The 19,751-nt window shown below is 35.5% G+C and overlaps 2 protein-coding genes and 1 pseudogene across 3 annotated transcripts; all 3 read right to left on the bottom strand.

Annotated features, from left to right (window-relative positions):
- Positions 1–821: 821 nt before the first annotated feature.
- LOC143589037 (E3 ubiquitin-protein ligase UPL3-like) lies at positions 822–19,379 on the bottom strand. 2 transcript variants are annotated; one of them, XM_077069899.1, is made up of 5 exons: positions 19,292–19,379; positions 19,088–19,216; positions 18,894–19,004; positions 18,623–18,798; positions 18,237–18,336 (listed from the first exon to the last, which is right to left on the bottom strand). In XM_077069899.1, the coding sequence occupies exons 2-4, from the start codon at positions 19,202–19,204 to the stop codon at positions 18,733–18,735; spliced, it is 294 nt and encodes a 97-aa protein (XP_076926014.1). In that variant the 5' UTR covers positions 19,205–19,216; positions 19,292–19,379; the 3' UTR covers positions 18,237–18,336; positions 18,623–18,732. The 2 variants fall into 2 exon arrangements, with proteins under 2 accessions (XP_076926013.1, XP_076926014.1); XM_077069898.1 differs by lacking the exons at positions 18,237–18,336; positions 18,623–18,798 and adding an exon at positions 822–979.
- LOC143589035 (putative late blight resistance protein homolog R1B-16) lies at positions 2,001–4,679 on the bottom strand. Its single transcript, XM_077069896.1, has one exon. It carries the CDS (start codon positions 4,677–4,679, stop codon positions 2,019–2,021), a length of 2,661 nt encoding a protein of 886 aa, XP_076926011.1. The 3' UTR covers positions 2,001–2,018.
- Positions 13,385–15,405, bottom strand: LOC143589041 (putative late blight resistance protein homolog R1B-17; annotated as a pseudogene).
- Positions 19,380–19,751: the final 372 nt, after the last annotated feature.

Genomic DNA, 19,751 nt, shown 5'->3' with positions numbered 1-19,751 from the left:
AGTATTATTTATTAGGGTTGGAATGCACTTGAAGAACCTTATTTGTCACACAGAAGAGATATAAGCAGGCCTATTTGTTACCTTATCAAGAGTTAAAAGCAGACATGGACTAAAGATTCTGATTTTTGATAAATAGTGTATACTGACCAATACAATCACAAATGTGGTATACAAGGAAGGTTTTACTTATTTGCAACATATTTGTGTAATCTTAGTTACGTAATTCTGTTATTTTAATGTAAATTATAATTTTATTAACATTATATGATCATTTTTGTTGATTGTATTTCACTTAATGGTTAAAGTTTAAAAAATTTCATCAATTAACCGTGTAATACACGGGCCTCAAACTAGTATGTAATATATATGGTTTAGGGAGGGGAAATATGCAATTGATTTTGAAGGGTTGGGTAAATATGTAATCAGGGAACTTAGGAAAAGGATATATGCAAATGCCCCTTTATTTTTTTATTTGATTTCAACACGACAAGTACAGTTAGGTTTTTAATTTATAAAGTTGTTTTAATGATGCACAAAAACAAGTGTCATAAATCTTCTAGTTTTTGAAAAATATGACTTTTTTTTAATGACACACACATTTGCGTGTCATAAATCGGCGCTTGTCATGATACGCATGTCATTAAAGGCTTTTTTCTATTAGTGATTTATGAAAATATAAAATTAAAGATCACTTATTCACACAAAAAAGATTTTTGAACAAAATAAAAGTTACCCCTTTTGACCCGTTTACCCCATCCGTATAACACACATATATTTTCATATCGAATACTATAACTATAAAAAAGAAAACCGACCTTAAAGTTGACCTTTTGGGAGGGTGAAAGTAGAAAGTCAAAAACAAAGATTCCAAAATAAGCTTTCAAGATGCAAGTATACATAATTCAGTTAGCTTTAAATGAAAAACAAAAGATCCTTGTCCTTCAGTGATGGCATACAGGATTTGCTTCTGCATGATCTCCTGTTTTACAAACATCAAGGGTTATTTAGTTCTTTTATCTGAACTACAAGCTGGACCAAAAATGCAAAGCAAGAGTTCATAACCACTATTACTTGATAATTTAAAAAGATCGTTTGTTGTTAACATATAATAAATACCTTTCTGACAATGATCAACTTAGGAATCAACACGGCCAAACCGCCAAGTAGAAGCCGAGGCGCACCAGTCACAAACCCACAAAACGCCCTTTGTTATACAGGATTAAGCTCTCCCATTATCTCAAGTAACTAAACATTTGTCAATAACAAATTTCATGATATTAAGATTTCATTTAAACGCATAACATAAAAGATTCTGAAAAGTGTCAAGATTTCACATACCTTGACGATTGCAGGACTCTTTGAAGTACGCCCATGATCAAATTTATGTGTTCCACAAGTTTGTCAGCCTGCGGTAGTAAAAACAGTTATTCGATATATCCTCCCATGAAACATTGACGGTTGACCATCAAAAGTCAACCAAGATTACCTCCCACAATTCTCTTTGACCACCAAGCATATAATCCAAATTGCTTGGGGAGAACATTTGCAAAGCTGAAATGTCAAAGACCTTGTAGTTGACCACACATCACTTCATCCAAAATAAATGTAACTAATGAAAAATTTCTCAGAAATTAAATAAAAGTAAAGCTGACCCAGGTGAAAAGTGGTTTTAACTGCTTCCATTTGTCGGGTGATACCAGTTTGAATGGCAGCAGCAACTACACGAGAAATGGATTATACACTCCTCCAACTTGTGTATACCTATACATTCCAATAATAAAATATGAATAAACATAAAAACAAATAACATGTTATGAAGCAAAAATAAATTAATTAACAAAAGGATGCATAATAAATACATCTTCATTGTCGGGAAATTTCTAGTCAAGTATTTCATTGTGGTCAAACCCGGGTGTTGACTCTAGCTAATGTTAGAGCTTGTAACTATTGCAAAGTTTTACCCAATTCAGCATTGAAGGAAGAAAAAGGGGCACCCTTCCACTTGTTGCACAATAACTTCACAAATTAATATCTTCAAATGGGATGACGTCAATCTTTAAGTCGTAATTTCCAATATCCCGTTGCTCTTCTTGAATTCTTCTAATAGATTCATCAACAGAGTGCCTGCACTCCTTGATTTTAATAAGCTCAAGTGTTGGTATGTCCCCAATTTCAAGGGGGATCTCTTCAAGACCCGAGCAGCGGAAAATTTCCAATTGTTTGAGACACGGGAAGCTTGTACTATAGGCTTCCCACACTTTGATATTCAGCCCCTCAAGTCTCAAGAATCTTAACTGTGGAAACTCCTGTTCGGCTGTGTTCCAGCAGCTTCCCTCAAAGGCCTGAAAGTGTAGTTTTAGAACCTGGAGATTCAGTAAGGACTGAATGATTGACATATCACTCCACGGTAGGCCACACCCCAGGAGTGCAAGTGCCTTCAGTGTTGCTGGGAATGTAATGTAATTCTTTGGCTCACCTTTAGGACTATTATGCGCAGTTGATTCCACTCTTCTGTGGAAAGTTAATTTGAGCTTTTCAAGGTAGGTTAAGGATTTGAAGTCACACTTATCAAAAAAAGTATTGCATCTAAGTGCCTTAATGTAGGGAAAACACTTTGGAAAGTCATCATTTAACTTCACATTTGAAATAGTTTGCAAATTCATTGGTTTCATGTGCTGACGAAAATGGAGCCTTCCCTTCTGGCTCCTTAAATGCCTCAGATTTATCAAATCTGATATTTTATAAGGTAAAACCGTTGTTTCACAATCAGTAATATAAATGAGGGTTTGAAGGTTCCATAAGTCGCATATTGAATATGGGAAATTTTCATTTAATATCCAAATTGCAAGATACCTTAAATGAATTAGTAATTCATGGAACCTGGGAAAACCATTCAGTCCACACTTTTGTAGATCTAACACCCTAAGTAGCCTAAAGGAACATAAGTTATTTGAAATGTCGTCTCTTAATGATCTGAAATTACCAAAGCACAAAAGTGACCGAAGATCTTGAGTGGGCAGACGAATAAAGTCTGGATCGTAGGTATCTTTATTTATGAACATACGGACCTGCTTATACGGTGGTGTAATAGCATTAGAAAATTGAGAGGATTCTGTTTGGAGGATGAATTGTTCTTCCTTGGCTTTCTTCAAACATAGTTCCCTCACAAGATCATGCACTTTACAACCTTTGACAGCTCCATCAGACTTCCTGTATGCTACAATTACAAGATTTCTATTAATAAGATCCATTAGGTAACCCTCTGCAATATCCTCCAAGCTTCTATTTCCATCTTCTTGAATGAATCCCTCCGCAACCCATAACCATATCAACCATTCTACTTTAATCTTGTAATCTTCTGGGAAGCCACCAAGATAAAGAAAGCACTCTCTCAAGTGAAGAGGAAGATGATCGTAACTTAAGCCTAATGTTTCCAAGCATCCATTCTCCTCATTAACAATGTACAAGCCCGTCCTCTCAGCAATTTCCACCCAAAAGTTTTCACTCCAATTTTCTTTTGCCAAAACTCCTGCAATGACAACCAATGCAAGTGGTAGTCCTTGACAATTTTCTACAATTTCCATTCCAGGTTTAATAGACCATTCGGGATATTCATTTCCATGGAACACCTTCTGACACAACAGCTCCCAGCTTGTTTCTTTGTTCAAATATCCCATGTGATGAATGAGTCCATTTGAACTCGCATGCTTAGCAACTTCAGTTACGCGACTGGTGAGCAGAATTCGACTTCCTTTGTTTTCATGAGGGAAAAATAATTTCAGGCTAGCCCATGTTTCTATGTGCCAAATATCATCAATTACAATTAAATATCTACTACCCATTAGGTTTTTATGCACCAATTCATGAAGTTGTGAGTCACTATACTTTTCATAAAACTCACCGGCCTTTTCAAAGTCTGGTTTTACGCCAATGGATTTTAGAATCTGAGTCAACACAGCTCGCTTATCATATGTTTGAGAAACACTGACCCACACACGGACATGGAAGTGATACTTAGCATAATCATGACCGAATACTTTGGTGGCGAGTGTAGTCTTGCCTATTCCACCCATACCAACAATAGAGACGACATCTAGCTTCTTTGGATAATCCGCAACAAGTTTCTCTATTATTAGCTCTGCCTCGCAACCGAACCCCACCACGATCTCATCATTCGATCCTGGTGAGATTCTGGTGATGGGAGTATTAGCAGGAGCATATTGATTATCTGTTCTTGCGGATGAATTCATCTTCATGCTATCGATTCTCATACTCATGAATTCCTCCTGGATAGACTTGAATGATCTCCAAACATCATCAAGATTTAGAGAGGAACTAAATTCATTAAATGTATTCCGAATGTGAGCACCCCGAATGTGAGCACTGGACAGATACCACGCCTCTTCGAATTTCCAAGGGAGAGCAGGAGATAGAAAGAGATCGACGATATACTCTGCCTCTTCCGCTGCATCTATAAACCTCTTCTTCAGATCATTGACCTTTTCGAGGTGCTGGTGAATAGAAAGGGCTTCAATAATGGAGCCAAGCTCATCATAGAGAAGCTGGAACTGAGGCCTTTCAGATCTAATTATAGTGTTACGGACAAAGAAGCGAATATCCTTGCAGTGAATAAGTTGATTCAATTTCTCCATGAACATCTGGATACCTGCGTATGACATCATCTCTAAAATAAAATAAAATAATATAGATCTGAAAAGAGCAAACAGCCGGATCAGATCTCTGAATGAATAGGCAGAGCTGTCTAAGTCAACGCCGATGGAAGGAAGTAGAGTTTGGAGATTTCTTTTATGTGATAAATATTCTCTTTTTTGTTTTTACTCCAGAAAGTATGAACATGATTGTGTTTTAGGAGGTGTTTCATTAATCCTTTAAATTAATAGATTTACTGTTTTTAGTTTAAAATAAGGGTCACACGATACGAAAACATGGCTTTTGGTCGGCGAACACGACTCATTCATTAAACTTGTCAATGGGTGTTTACATTTTGAAGATTAATATACGTGATACATATATCATAATTATTTACAGATGTCCTTCAAATACGTCATCCACATGGGATACCAACTAATCAATTTCCATTTATACATATTCCACATAATTAACTAATTTTATAATTACCACTCCCTCAATTTAATACATTTTTATGTTAAATCATTTGACAATTAATGCATTTATTAATATTTAATATTTATCAATTATCTCAAATAAACCAATTATGACTTTCTTAGAATTATATTGTTAACAATATCTAATTATCTCAAGTTAGTTATTACCTAAAAAATAATAACTGGTTTTCACATTTTGATCAATTTACTGAATTTTTTTTACAGAGGTATTATGAGTTTGCGGGTCAAAAGTGTATAATCTAACATTAAAGCAAGATGATTTTTCCACATGGCATCATTCTAGGGCTTCTACATAAGATATCACGTAAATGTCATGTGAGCAGCTTCCTATTTTATCATCTTTTCTTCTAAACACAATATGGGACACGAACCCTTTTAGTTATGTTATAACCCGTGACTTAGTTTTTTATTTTTTTTAACCACCCGTGTATCACACGGGCTCTATCCTAGTAAAACAATATACAAAAAGGTTTCAAATATATAAAAAATCTCAAAGTGCCACAAATATAGGTGTGTTTAAAACTGAAAGTTATATACAATAACTAAACCAACGTCAATCTGAACCAACGTCTTAACTAAACCATACAATTTTCCTAACAAAACACAGTTACATTAATATAATGAAGCTTAAAAAATATATGAAAATGTAAGAGTGTGTATGAAAATGAACCTTAAAAAATCTGAACCGATGTCTTCACTGAACCGTACAATTTGAACTAACTTGTTACCTTAAATATGCATACACAGTAACTGAAGCATACATGGTTGATGCTCATTTTTTGGCATAGCATTGATTGGTTTTCTATCAAATTTAGGTTGTCGTTCGTTAACGAAGTATGCCTACTTCGTTACAAAAAAGTTAAGCCTTTTGTGCGGTTTGATGATGGGCCTGTCAATGTTCATAAAGACTGTTTAGGCCTTGTATGTTGTAGCTGTTACACCTTTGTTTCTTGAGGTGTTAGGTGTTTGTTGAAAATCATTTTGCAGTTAGTATGTGATAAGTGTTTTGGTGTTGGGTGCTTGCACTCCTTGATTTTAATAAGCTCAAGTGTTGGTATGTCCCCAATTTTAAGGGCGGGTCTCTTTAAGACCCAAGCAGCTAAAAATTTCTAAGTATGTGACACAGGAAGCGTGTACCATAGGCTTCCCACACTTCGATATTCAACCCCTCAAATCTCAAGAATCTTAACTGTGGAACTCCTGTTCGGTTGTGTTCCAGCAGCTTCCCTCAAAGGCCTGAAAGTGTAATTTTAGAACCTGGAGATTCGGTAAGGATTGAATGATTGACATATCACTCCATGGTAGGCCACACCTAAGTAGTGCAAGTGCCTTGCTGGGAATGTAATGTAATACTTTGGCTCACCTTTAGGACGATCATGCACAGTCGATTCCTCTCTTCTGCGGATAGTTAATTTAAGCTTTTCAAGGTAGGTTAGGGATTTAAAGTGTAAGGCCCCGGTCCCGGGTGCCCTACTTTTGCTTGGATTGGATTTACTCATTCACATAATTCGGAAATCAGCGTTAATTAAAACAATTTGCGGAATATTAAGTCAACCATTCTTGCATAATATAAGTACCTGTTTAAAATAAAATAGAATAAGTCTTAAACATTAAACATTAATAACACGTGAATCTTATGTATAATGATGCCAACCTTCATCTTATTGTCACGTGTCTCCATCAAGCAACCTGCCTCATCCTACTCACCTGCGTGCATACTAAAAGTCAGCTATGCTGAGTGAGTTATAGTTAATCAATTAATCATACATTACATTCACGTTCATACCTATACACATCCGAAGATGCGTATTTCATACTTCACTTACCGTTCCTCATTCACACATGCCTTACGTACATACCTACGTATTTACATACTCTCTTTCTTTCTTCTATGGTATACCGTAAACTATCCTACTTCTACTATCTCAGATATTTGTAGGGTATGGTCCCTCTATCTCAGATATTATCAGGGTCTGGTTCCTTCCATTTCAGATTTTATTAGGGTCTGGTCCCTTCTATCTCAGATATTATTAGGGTATGGTCCCTCCCGCCTCGATCTCAGATATAATTAGGGTATGGTCCATCCTATCTCAGATATTATTAGGGTCTGGTCCCTTTGTCTCGCATAACCATACAACCATACATGTCCTGTCAATCGTCCCTACATTTATTTCATACGTTTCATATCCTTTAATTGCATATATATATATATATTTATACGTACATTCATACAACATTCTATAATAATAACACTCAATAAATAATCATACACATATCATACACTTATCACTTAAGATAAGTGTATTAACTATTACATTGGAGTATGCACACAGCCTCGAAAAACGTCATAGAGAAAGATGCTAGAACTCACCTGTAGTCGTTTCCTTATTTTCGAGGAGATCGGGTAGGTGAGTTATATGTTCGGTGCAACCCGAGTCAATGATCCACTCACCTTCCATCACTCTTTTGCCTGCCCTGTTAGCAATGAGTCCTGCTCCCTTGTTCCCCGCTTCATAGAAGTGTTCCATGAATAACTTGTATTGTATGTTGGTTAGGCCTGGTATGGGGCTGGAAATTTCTTGGGGTTTTGTTTGGTTTACTTCATCATCTCCTGCCATTTTTTATTTATTTATTTTTTTATGATCAAACATAGGCTGGATCTAGGGTTTAGGAAAAATGCCATCAAGAACACGATGGGGCAGAGAGGATTGTAGATCTTGATATTATTTTTATAATAATTTACCAAACAATACAATCAAATATGTAAATATGTAGAAAACTTAGCCGACTAAACAAGGAAAGGGATAAAAATAGGACCAAAATAATAGGTGAAGATATTCATAAAATATATTCTATATTTCTTCTGATCTTTTTTTAATCTGAACTTCTTAGACTTTTGTTATGAACTTTTTAGTCTTTTCTTCTGAACCTTTTTGTTTTAAACTTCTAAGAGTTTTTGTTCTGAACTTCTTGTTCAGAACGTTTTTAAGTTTTGTCCTGAATGTTTCAATTTTGTTCAAAATGTTTAAACACAATATTTTAAACTCTAATCAGAGCTAATTTAATGTATTATTCTGCAATTTCATAACTAATTGATGATTCTAAAGCCTCTTACACGTCTATTTGATTGATTAAATCATTATTTTTTTATCAATTTGAAGATCAAGCACCTAACTTCTTTTGTTGGTATACCTACTTCAACAACTGATTGAAACGAGTAGAATTAATGACTCAAATTAGTATGATTAGGTGGAAAATTGAAGAACAAACTGCAATTGTTTGTTTAATTGTAAAAAAAATTGATCGATTATGATTTGAGGTCTTATTTGCGATTAACGAACATTTTTAGGGTTAGATAACTCAATTTATTAGTTTGATATCGACATGCAAGTTAGTTTGTTATGGGTCGATGGTTGAATTGTATTGATATGGACGGATGCTCGATGAGTCAGTTGATAAATTAGATCGTAGAATTAGATTTAGGTTATTTACGATTATGTCATCGCGTGAAATTGAAATCGACGTTATAAAAGCTTGGGTACCTAATGTTCGATAACTGATTATTGTACAATAACCCACCCCATGATTTATTATTCATATTGATTCATGACTGATTATTGATTCTTGATCTTGATTTCTTTTTTCGCGATATTCATGCTCGCCATTCATTTATAGAATTATTTTTAAAAGCTTAGATTGATTAAGGTTTCTCTTTGATTTTGTATCTCTATTGTTGCAAGATTCATAGTCACCAGCTATTATATAATGATTGGGGTTTTAAGATTTGTAGGACGATTAGTGTTTATTTTATAAACGACTTATTTTCCCCGATTAATTATTGTTGTCTAAACGGGTTCTAAAGCTATGTTTTGAAATATTGGATTGTAGGCAACATACACTACTAGACAAGCTAATGGATCTGGTCAAATTACCATGATGCTAATGGTATGCGCGATAACATTTCTCTCAATATTTGCTAATGACAATACTTCTTAACTGACGGTTATTTGTTTATTTATTAGAAGTGGCTTTAGACCTTGTATGCACCTCTTTATTCAAGCAAATGGAGATGGAAGACTTTAGACCGAATTATGTGGCTTCTGTGGCGGTTTTGGCTGCTTGTACTCATGCTGGCATGGTCAATGAAGGTTTGAGTTTTTTCTTTTTAACAGAATGGTCAGTGATATGAAAAGACTCATGATTAGCTCGGTTAGGTGTAATGGTTGATTTGATCATCTAACCATTGTTACAGTAAAACCAATCTTTTTTGCTTTCATAATTGTTTCAAAGCATACGGATATAGCAATATGTCCTATAATATACTAATATAGCATCTTTGTTTTTTTTTCCCAATTACACTAGCTTAGTATTAATCATTATGTTAAATTAATAACTGTGTGAACTGGTTACCGACAAACTCACATCAGACGTCTACTATAGGGACTCAAGCGCTGACCATCCTTGAAAGTTTATGTTCATGTTAAGCATCTTAAATTTTTATTGATGGTCACGCAACTCTGCTTATAGATGGACCGAATACGTGATACCGATCGTAGTATTATGTAGTTATTGCTTAAATTTATTTGTATTTTTATAATTTGGGCCATCCTGTGTATCAAACGGGTTCTAAAGCTAGTATATATATATATATATATAACAGAAGTTACCGAAATGTAACTTATATATGTTCAAAATTGTCATAATGTAACGATCTTTTTTAACTTTGGTCGCCATGCTCGTGTTTTGAAACTTTTTATAGGTCAATATGAAGGATCAAAACTCTTAAGAGAAATCTGGAACACTGCATGAATCATGGCATTGAAAAATCTAGGAATGCCTCAGAAATGTATGAATTTTCCACAATCATCTTTAAAATAGATGCACATAAATATTTTCTTGTATTATCTACAAATTTGAAGGTTCTACTATAAATAGAGGATGCCCTTATTTGCAAACCACACAAACAACACTACCACAAAATTAGGGGTGTTTATGATTCGATTTATAACCTTGAAACTGTCCAAAATCGAATCATAAACACCCCTACGCAAACCATCTTATAAAGATATTTTCAAAGTCCTTAAACGCAATACAAAGTGTTCTTTGCCTAGATAATCTTGTATTTAGATTTTAGATGCAAGTCAATCTGAATCGCAAAGAATAAGGTTGAACTTAGTACAAGACTAACTTTCACATGGAAACTTAAAAATATAACTTCTTGACAACTGGTAATAGAACATTTCGAATCAATGGATGGCGATTGAAACTAGATAGAGGCCGAAGATGCATACCAAGAGCGTTAGTAATCGCGCCCGATAACAGCAAGATGTATAATCTATCTATATGTTTAATGAAACAAGGGCAGCATGTTAAGGCTAAGGAGACGTTTCGAATCCTTAAGCCGATCATGATGGGCGGTTCTCGCAGGGTATACTCACATCTCAAGCTCTATTAGCGGGCCCAACAAATGCTAGTTAATCTGAAATCCCATATGATGATGGAGACCCATTAGGTTGATTGGGTTGTAACAAAATGTACATAGTGGGTCAAACTGAAAAATGAAAAGGATTGAAACGGGTTTGACATTTTTCGAAGTTCTTTTTTTTAATGGAACGAGAAAAACAGAGAAAACTTTTTAGTTTTTTACTTTTTTAGTTTTTTATTTATATTTTGAGTTATGATTTTTTAATTATTTTTTATGACTTCCAAGTTCCAATACCCTTCAATAAAAAAATTTTTAAAAATCATAACTCAAAATATAAATAAAAAACTAAAAAAGTAAAAAATTAAAAAGTTTCCTTCGTTTTTCTCGTTCCATAAAAAAAAGAACTTCGAGAAATGTCAAACCCGTTTCAATCCTTTTCTTTTTTTAGTTTGACCCACTATGTACATTTTATTCCAACCCAATCAACCTAATGGGCCTCCATCATCATATGGTATTTCAGATTAACTAACATTTGTTGGGCCCGCTAATAGAGCTTGAGATGTGAGTATACCCTGCGAGAACCGCCCATCATGATCGGCTTAAGGATTCGAAACGTCTCCTTAAGGGAAAGATATTTCACCCAAACCCAATATGTCTGACCCACCCATTTTACCACCTTCACACTAAAAATAGTAATATAAATTTCCGTTTTCATACTGTATACTACGAGAGAAAAAAAACGGACCTTAATGTTGACCGTTAGGGAGGGCGGCAGTACAAAGTCAAAACCAACGATTCCAAAACAAGCTTTCGAGATGCAAATGTACAAAATTCAGTTAACTTTAAATGAAAAGATCATGACAAATCAAAAGATCCTTGTCCATACAGGATTTGCTTTTGCATAATCTCCTGTTTACAAACATATGTAAACATCAAGGGATATTTAGTTCTTTTATCCAAACTAGAAGGTCCAAAAGTGCCAAATAAGGGTTACTTCACCTTGGTAGAGTTAACTCAGTTAAGGAGGGAGCTTTAAGTAGCACAGGTTGAATAATTCTCCCATTATCTCAAGTAACTAAAACATTTGTCAACAATAAATTTCATGACATTAAGGTTTCTATTAAATGAATATCATAAAAGATTCCAAAATGAGTCAAGATTTCACATACGTTGACCATTGCAGAACTCTTTGAAGTTTGTCAGCCTGCAGTTGTAAAAAAAAGGGTTACTCAATGCTTTCTTAATTCTTTCATGAAATATTGATAGGACCATAACCATGAAAATTCATCCAGAATTACCTCCCACAATTCTCTGCGACCACAAAGCATATAATCCAATTCATTTGGTGAGGAAATTTGCAGACAGTGGCGAAGCTTGGATGAAAACACGAGGGGGCTGGATTCACTACATATAAAAATTTTCATACCTATATTAACCTGTACATACCAATAATAAAATATGAATAAACATAAAAAAAAATAAGTACATCTTCATTGTCAGGTTTCCGAATAAAATCTGGATAACGGGAAGTGTACATAAAGTCCATACAAAGATTTTCGATTGGATCCCCGCGAAACTTTAAGCCACGTGTTTCATTGTTGTCAAACCTGGGTGTTGACTCTAGCTAATGTTTCCTACAAAGAGCTTGTAACTCTTGCAAAGCTTTACCCAATTCAGCATAAAAAAGAAGCAACATCATACAAATCAAGCTGCTGCAATGAAGTTAAAGTGTGCGTCACGTTGTGTTAACCCGAAACTTGGACATGTAACAAACAATATTACCTGTCCACGCACAAGCTTGTAAACCAGTGTCAAAAAAGGAAGATCCAAAAGCCGCCCATCTTGAAGAGTTTTTACCATTACACAACTGAGAAGATGGAAATAATTCCGTCAAATTCCTACATTTAAAGGTTTTCACAAATCCTTCCAAAATGTGAAGGACTTCACCCAAAGTAAATGGAATCTCCAACATCCACCAACGCGTTCTGACATCGTTGCGTTCATTGTTAGCCTAGCTCTCTACAGGCATAGCTCCCTAGCAAGATCATGCACTTTACAACTTTGACACTTCCATTATCAGCAAATACAGAATATAAGCACCCAGCGTTTACCCAAGGCCAAATATACTGCAGTATACTCTGACGACCATTACGCCGTTGACCATGGTTGACTTTTTTTTATTCAATTTCTAAAAACACCCGGAATACAAAAAAATAAAACCCCAGTAAAGTCATAGTTTTGCTTTATATTATCTCCATCAGTTCTTAACTTCAAGTACGCATGCCAACCAATATTGAGCATATTACCAACCCTAAGAGTAGATGTTCCATCTCTTGCAAAATTTTGTTCCACCTTTGCTACCATCTTTGAACTTTGTACATTAAAACTTTAACTTCACAGTTGTCTGTTTAGAGAATAGATCTGCAAAATGACAATAATTCGCTATCACAAAAGATCTCAGTAATCAACAGCACTTTGATACTCCATATAACCACCGAACTAGCAACTGCTAAGTTCCAGTCCCCTCCATAGAAACTACTAAACGGGCAGTGAAGAAGCACCACAAGACAGAGAAAATACATATTACCAAAAGACAATAATGTTTCCTATGAGATGATTGATTACCTTTACCAGAACTGAGAACTTTATTTATCTTCTAAAATGTCAATCTTTAGGTTGTAGTTTCCCAAATCCCGTTGCTCTTCTTGAATTCTTCTAACAGATTCATTAACAGAATGACTATAGTACTTGATTTTAATAAGATCAAGCGTTGGTATGTCCCCAATATCAAGAGGGGTCTCTTCTAGATCATGGCAGTAGAAAATTTCTAATTGTTTGAGACACGGGAAGCTTGCGCTATACACTACCCACTGTTTGAAACACAACCCCTCAATTCTCAAGAATTTTAGCTGTCTAAACTCATGCTCATCAGTATTCCAGCAGGTTCCCTCAAAAGCCATGTATTTTAGTTTTAGCACATGGAGGTTAGGTAACGACTGAATTGTTGGCATATCACTCCATGGTAGATGACACCACGCCAGTGTAAGTTTTTTCAACGCTGCTGGGAATGCAATGCGATTCTTTGATTTCAGTCTTCTTTGCAAGCCACCACTTAATTTGAGCTTTTCCAGGTGGGTAAGAGACTTGAAGTCAATTACCTCATCCACATAATTACGACATGTAAGTTCCTTAATGCAGGGAAAACACTTTTGAAAATTATCAACCCCATCTCGCAACACCACGTCTGAAATAGCTTTCAAACTCATTGGTTTTATAATGGAAGGAAGAAAAAAGGGCTTCTGGAAGCTCCACAAACACCTTAGATTTACCAAATCTGATATGTTACTAGGTAAGACAATACTCTCACGATTTCGAAGAGACCCAGTTGTATTGTAAATGAGGGTTTGAAGGTTCCATAAATTGCATATTGAAGATGGGAAACCTGGTGAAAATTCCAAACTGCAAGATACCTCAAGTGAACTAGCAATTCCATGCCTTTGGGAAAATCATGCACTCTATCTTCTTGTAGATCTAACACCCTAAGTAGGGAAAATGAACGGAAATACTTTGCAATATTATTGCTCAAGGATCTGACATCACCAAACCACAAAATCGATCGAAGGTTTTGGGTGGGCGGGTGTCTTAAGTCTAGATCGTACGTATTACAGACCATACGGACAGGCATATATTGTGGTGTGATAACATTGGAAGACAATATTAGCCTGTCTATTTGAAGGAAGAATCCTTCTTCCCTAGCTTTATTTAGGCATAACTCCCTAACAAGATCATGTATTTTACAAGCTTTGACACCTCCATTAGAATTCCTCCTCACTGCTACAATTACAAGATTTCTGTCAATCAGATCCATTAAGTAATCCTCACCAATATCTTCCAACCTTCTATTTCCATCTTCTTCAATAAACCCCTCGGCCACCCATAACCATATCAACCTTTGCACTTCAAACTTGTGATCTTCTGGGAAACCACCAAGATAAAGAAAACACTCTCTCAAGTGAATAGGAATATGCTTGTAACTTAAACCTAATGTTTCTAGACAACCATTCTCTTCACCAGCAATGTTCCTCTCAGCAATTTCCACCCAAAACTTTTCACTCCATGCTTCTTTTGCTAAGAGTCCTGCAATGACAGCCACTGCAAGTGGTAACCCGTGACAATTCTTTACTATTTGCTTTCCAGGTTTAATTGACCATTCGGGGCACTCATTTCCATGGAACACCTTCTGACACAACAGCTCCCAGCTTGTTTCTTTGCTCAAATATCCCATGTGAGTCCATCTGCATTTGCATGCTTTGCAACTTCAGTTACGCGACTAGTGAGCAAAAACCGACTTCCATTGTTGTCATGGGGGAAAAACAATTTCAAGTCATCCCATGCTCCTATGTCCCATATATCATCAATTACAATCAAATATCTCCTACCCATTAAGCCTTTGTGCACCATTTCACAAAGTCGAGAGTCAGTAGCCTTTTCAAGACCTAACTGACCACGGATGGATTCCAAAACTTGAACCAACACAGCCCGCTTATCATAAGTTTGAGAAACAGTGGCCCATACACGGACATGGAAATGATGCATAATAAAACGATCGTTGAATACCTTGGTGGCGAGGGTGGTCTTGCCTATTCCACCCATACCAACAATAGAGACAACATCTACCTTCTTTCGATCTTCCACTAGCTTGTCTCTTATGAGCTCAACGTCATGATCAAGCCCCACCACAATTTTATCCAATAATTTCTTCGATCCTTGTGAACTTCTAGAAATGGAACTTGGAGCAGGAGCTGATTGAATTGGTGTTGTTTCCCTCTTCATGCTCTTGAATTCCACCTTGACTGACTTGAATGATCTCCTAGCATTTGCAAGTTAGGCCTATGGTAAAAGGGTAAGTTAGGCCTATGGTAAAAGGGTAAGCCAGGAGATGCAGTTGGAACGAAGAGTGTCTTATCAAAGGGATGAAAGAGCATTGTCGGTGATTTTTGACCAAAACAAGTGGTGTTACTTTTTGATTATGGATGTTGAAAACAATGGTATATTTAGTATATTTTTTGCTGTTGAAATATGTGTTGGTGTTTAATAATAATCCCTGTTGATTGCCTAAACTTTCTGCATTATGCTCACAGCATTTGCAAATGCAATCAGTTTAGTGTTTTCTTTAATTGTTGGTTGTATGTTAATTTACTTGATGCTACTTATTATTGACTATTACTTCAATGAGATTATGATTACCGATCAAAGCATAACTCTTTTTTCCTTTTTTGTTTCTGGACATTAAGTTGATACTTTTGACCGATATGCATCCATGAGTTACATAAATATATGTTGCTTTCGATTTAACTCAAATTATAATATGATTATTAAAATGTTATTATTAGGAGATAATTTTTAATATCATCATTATAAAATGTGCGCCAGAAGTTATTAATTAGGATATGGTTCATCTAAATTATTATTTGAATTCCTAATACCATTTTTGGTTCGTATGGAGCATTGCTTAAGTTGCACCTTTTTTTCGTGTGTTCGATGGCTTGATATTTATGTAACTAAGCAGAGTAGGAATTATAATTTTGCTGTGAAAGCTTGTATAAATTCGGATGCAAGATTGAGAAACAGAGAAGAGGTTGTTTGAGAATACAAAGGCCACCATGTAGCTGATAGTACAAGTGAATACTTATAAGGAACAAAAGTATAGTTGTAAAATTGTAAGTTTCCTTCTTTTTTTCAACTTAGTAACACATGAAAGCTTTAATTTCTTTTCATTTCCTTTGAACTCTGGGATACGATAGTAACTTCTATGTTTTCTATTCCATCTCTTTCTTTTCTTTTACTAATTTCATTTCCTTTCCTATCTTCTATCTATTAAACTCGGGAACAGAGTGTTATCAAAGATTGACTCTTCTCAAATCAATTTTGGAAAGCTTAGAAACAGATTTATTATATATATATAATAATAATTAAGAAGTTTGGCGATGCAATCACGCATGTGGCCTCACGGGATTCATCAATTTTCTATTTGCTTTTAATTTATTTTTCGTTTTTAAACTCGCGTCGGTTCACTGTCGTAAAATATGGGGTTTTTTTTACCGTTGATACCATCAAATGATTCCTGCCAAATTTGCGTCAGCTCGCGTTCGCAACCTAAGGTTTTTTCCCACAAGTTTTTTTTGTCCATCAATTTTAGATGAATTCATGTCAGGTCACGGTCACAACATGTGTATTTTTTTTGGTTCGCCATGGTCTGTTTTTTTATGTAAATATGTTAATTTGATGTATTTTGAGTGTGAACGAATTAACTTGTTGCTTTAATTCTGGTGTCGCAACCTGATACCAACCAAACTCGTGTCGGTTTACCACCACAACATATGGTTTTCTGTGTACGATTTAGTGCCGACAGCGTCAATTCCGACTGAATTCGCGTTAGTTTGCAAACGCAACGCATGGGTTTTCCTATCACTTTTTTTGTCCCTCGATTCTAGAATCAACGAATTCCTATCAGTTCGCAGCTGCAACGCGCGTGTATTTTTTGTTCGCCACATTTTTTTTATATTTTAAATATGTTAAATTGTTGTATTTGGATGTGGGCGAATTTAGGGTTTGCTTTATTTTTGACGCCGTAACCAGATACCAACTGAAGTGTCATCGGTTCGTAATCGCAGCGCGTGTTTAGTTATGTTAATTTGTTGTAATTTTTTCGTTAACAAAGTTTCTAATTCACCTCGGCTCGCAAATGCACTACACGATTTGATAAGTTGTACGAGTACGATTGTCATCAACCCGACGCAACTCGTTGGGAATTTTGTTATTTCTCTATTTACAAAGCCCCAAGCAAAGTTATAAATGGAAGGTATTCGTAAAATATTCCTTAAGTGAGGACAGCAGGAAAACCCATTGGGTTACTTGGGAAAGAGTTACTAAGAGAAAAATTGGCGGTTGAGGCTTGTGCCTACTTGAAGATATCAATAAGGCTTTGCTTGCTAAATGGACTTTGCGTTTCAAAACCAAAGAGAATAGTCTGTGGCGGAAGGTGGTCTCGGCCTTTCACAAGACGGGTTGTCTTGGTCCATAGTGCTTTAAGAAAAATCTCACTGGGCCTTGGAACAACATATAGCTAGGTTAGTCTTAGATCTCAATCTGCCAAAATTGGCGTTGGTTCTTCATTTTTGCCAAAATTTGTGAAAAGTACTGTTAAAGCGGTAAAGAAAACAACAGATTCAAGCTGAATTTACACAATTGTGAAATGTAACTAGACACTGTTTATAAGATCCAGGGATGGGAAGTAGGCTCACTAATGGAGTTCTCGAGCTGGTTATTTATTACACTTATCTTGCATGCATCATTAAGAAAGGATTATAGCTATCCTTTGGTTAGTTATTAAAACTTACATTAACTCGTAAAAAAGTATTAAAAGTAAATGGAATAAAATAACAAAACAGCCCAAACCCAAAGTGTTTGATGACTTCCCAAACCTATTTATAAGGCAAGGTATTTCACCCAGAACCATATTAAGTAACCAGATAATTTAGATTTAGAAATTTCAAAAGATCCAAGTAAAACCATACCGAAGGACAAGATATTTCACATAAAACCGTACTTGAGACTAGATATTGACTAGATCTATAAATTTCAAAAAGATCATCGAGCAACATCATATTTTGCTAGTTATTTACAAAACAAATACCATAGAAAAGAGCAGTTCAGTCCTTCAGCAAAGCCTAATCATGATTGAATCGCCACATCCACGTTTAACTGAAAACAAATAATCAAACGAAAATGATCAGAAGTCAAAGCATAACGCGACACTTCAGATATTTGAAGATCGTATCTCTACTCAACTTTGCTTGAAGTGTGAGCATTAAAAGTACCCCCTAAATCGGTTTATTAAGTAAAATTAAATTGGTGTGAAAAATGAATTCTTTATTTAGATATGTTAAAAAAAACATATGTTTACCCAATCTGTTTGACCCGCCCATTTTACCACCTCTGCCCAAAACGCCTATTTTCATACCGAATACTATAAAAAAGAAAAACTGACCTTAAAGTTGACCATCACGGAGGGCGGCAGTAGAAAGTCAAAAACAAGGATTCCAAAATAAGCTTTCGAGATGCAAATATACAAAATTCAGTTAGCTTAAAACGAAAAGATCATGACAAATCAAAAGATCCTTGCCCTTCAGTGATGGCATACAGGATTCGCTTCTGCATGATCTCCTGTTTACAAACAACGTAAACATCAAGGGTTATTAAGTTTGTTAATCCAAACTAAAAGGACCAAAAGTGCAAAACTTGCACAAGGGTTACTTCACCTTGGTAGAGTAAGGAGGAAGCTTTAAGTAATTAGCACAGGTCATCACACTTGGCAAGTCATCATCAGCAGGTTCTGCATTGGGCCCCACATTACTTGCAGTTGAAGAATGCTGCATAAAAAAGAAAGTGTTCATATCCACTTTTATATCATAAATAACTAAAAAAGACTTTGTTTTTAACATATAATAGATACCTTTCTGACAATGGTCAACTTAGGATTCAACACCGCCAAACCGCCAGGTGGAAGCCGAGGCACACCACTCACAAACCGACAAAACGCCCTTTGTTGTACAGGGTTGAAATCTCCCATTATCTCAAGTAACTAAAACATTTGTCAAAAACAAGTTTCAAGACATTTGTCATAAAAGATTCCAAAATGAGTCAAGATTTAACATACGTTGACTATTGCAGGACTCTTTGAAGTGTACCCATGATCAAATTTAATGTTTCTACAAATTTGTCAGCCTGCGGTTGTAAAAAAAAAGTACTCAGATACATTCTTTCATGAAGCATTGACCTTTGGCCATGAAAAAGTTAACCGGAATTACCTCCCACAGTTCTCTGTGACCACAAAGCATATAATCCAATTCGCTTGGGGAGAATATTTGCAGAGATGAAATGTCAAAGACCTGTTAGTTGACCAAACATGCGCATTAACTAACTAGTAGTTGACCAAACATTCACATTAGTTAACTAATAGTTATCCAAAACAAAGTGTAAGTAATGAAAAAAAAAGCAAGTGAGGCTGACCTGATTGAAACCAGTTTTCAACGCTTCCATTTGACGAGTGATACCAGTTTTAACAGTGGCAGCAACTACAAGTGAAACATACTCCTCCAAGTTGTCTATACTAACCT

This window comes from Bidens hawaiensis, unplaced genomic scaffold (genome assembly GCF_021521415.1).
Source record: "Bidens hawaiensis isolate Kalapana, Puna unplaced genomic scaffold, B.hawaiensis_p1.1 tig00037185_1, whole genome shotgun sequence".
Classification (NCBI taxonomy): Eukaryota; Viridiplantae; Streptophyta; class Magnoliopsida; order Asterales; family Asteraceae; genus Bidens; species Bidens hawaiensis.
The sequence above is the reverse complement of the archived record's forward strand: the minus strand, read 5'-3'. Positions and strand labels throughout refer to the sequence as shown.

Bases quoted from the DNA above. Each gene is read 5' to 3' on its own strand.
- LOC143589035 (XM_077069896.1), bottom strand. From the start codon at position 4,679: ATGTCATACGCAGGTATCCAGATGTTCATGGAGAAATTGAATCAACTT.
- LOC143589037 (XM_077069898.1), bottom strand. From the start codon at position 19,204: ATGGGAGATTTCAACCCTGTACAACAAAGGGCGTTTTGTCGGTTTGTG. The intron at 19,005-19,087 runs GTATCTATTATA...TTTTTTATGCAG, and splicing joins AGTTGACCATTGTCAGAAAG to CATTCTTCAACTGCAAGTAA. The intron at 980-18,893 runs GTGAAGTAACCC...TTTGTAAAACAG, and splicing joins TTCCTCCTTACTCTACCAAG to GAGATCATGCAGAAGCAAAT.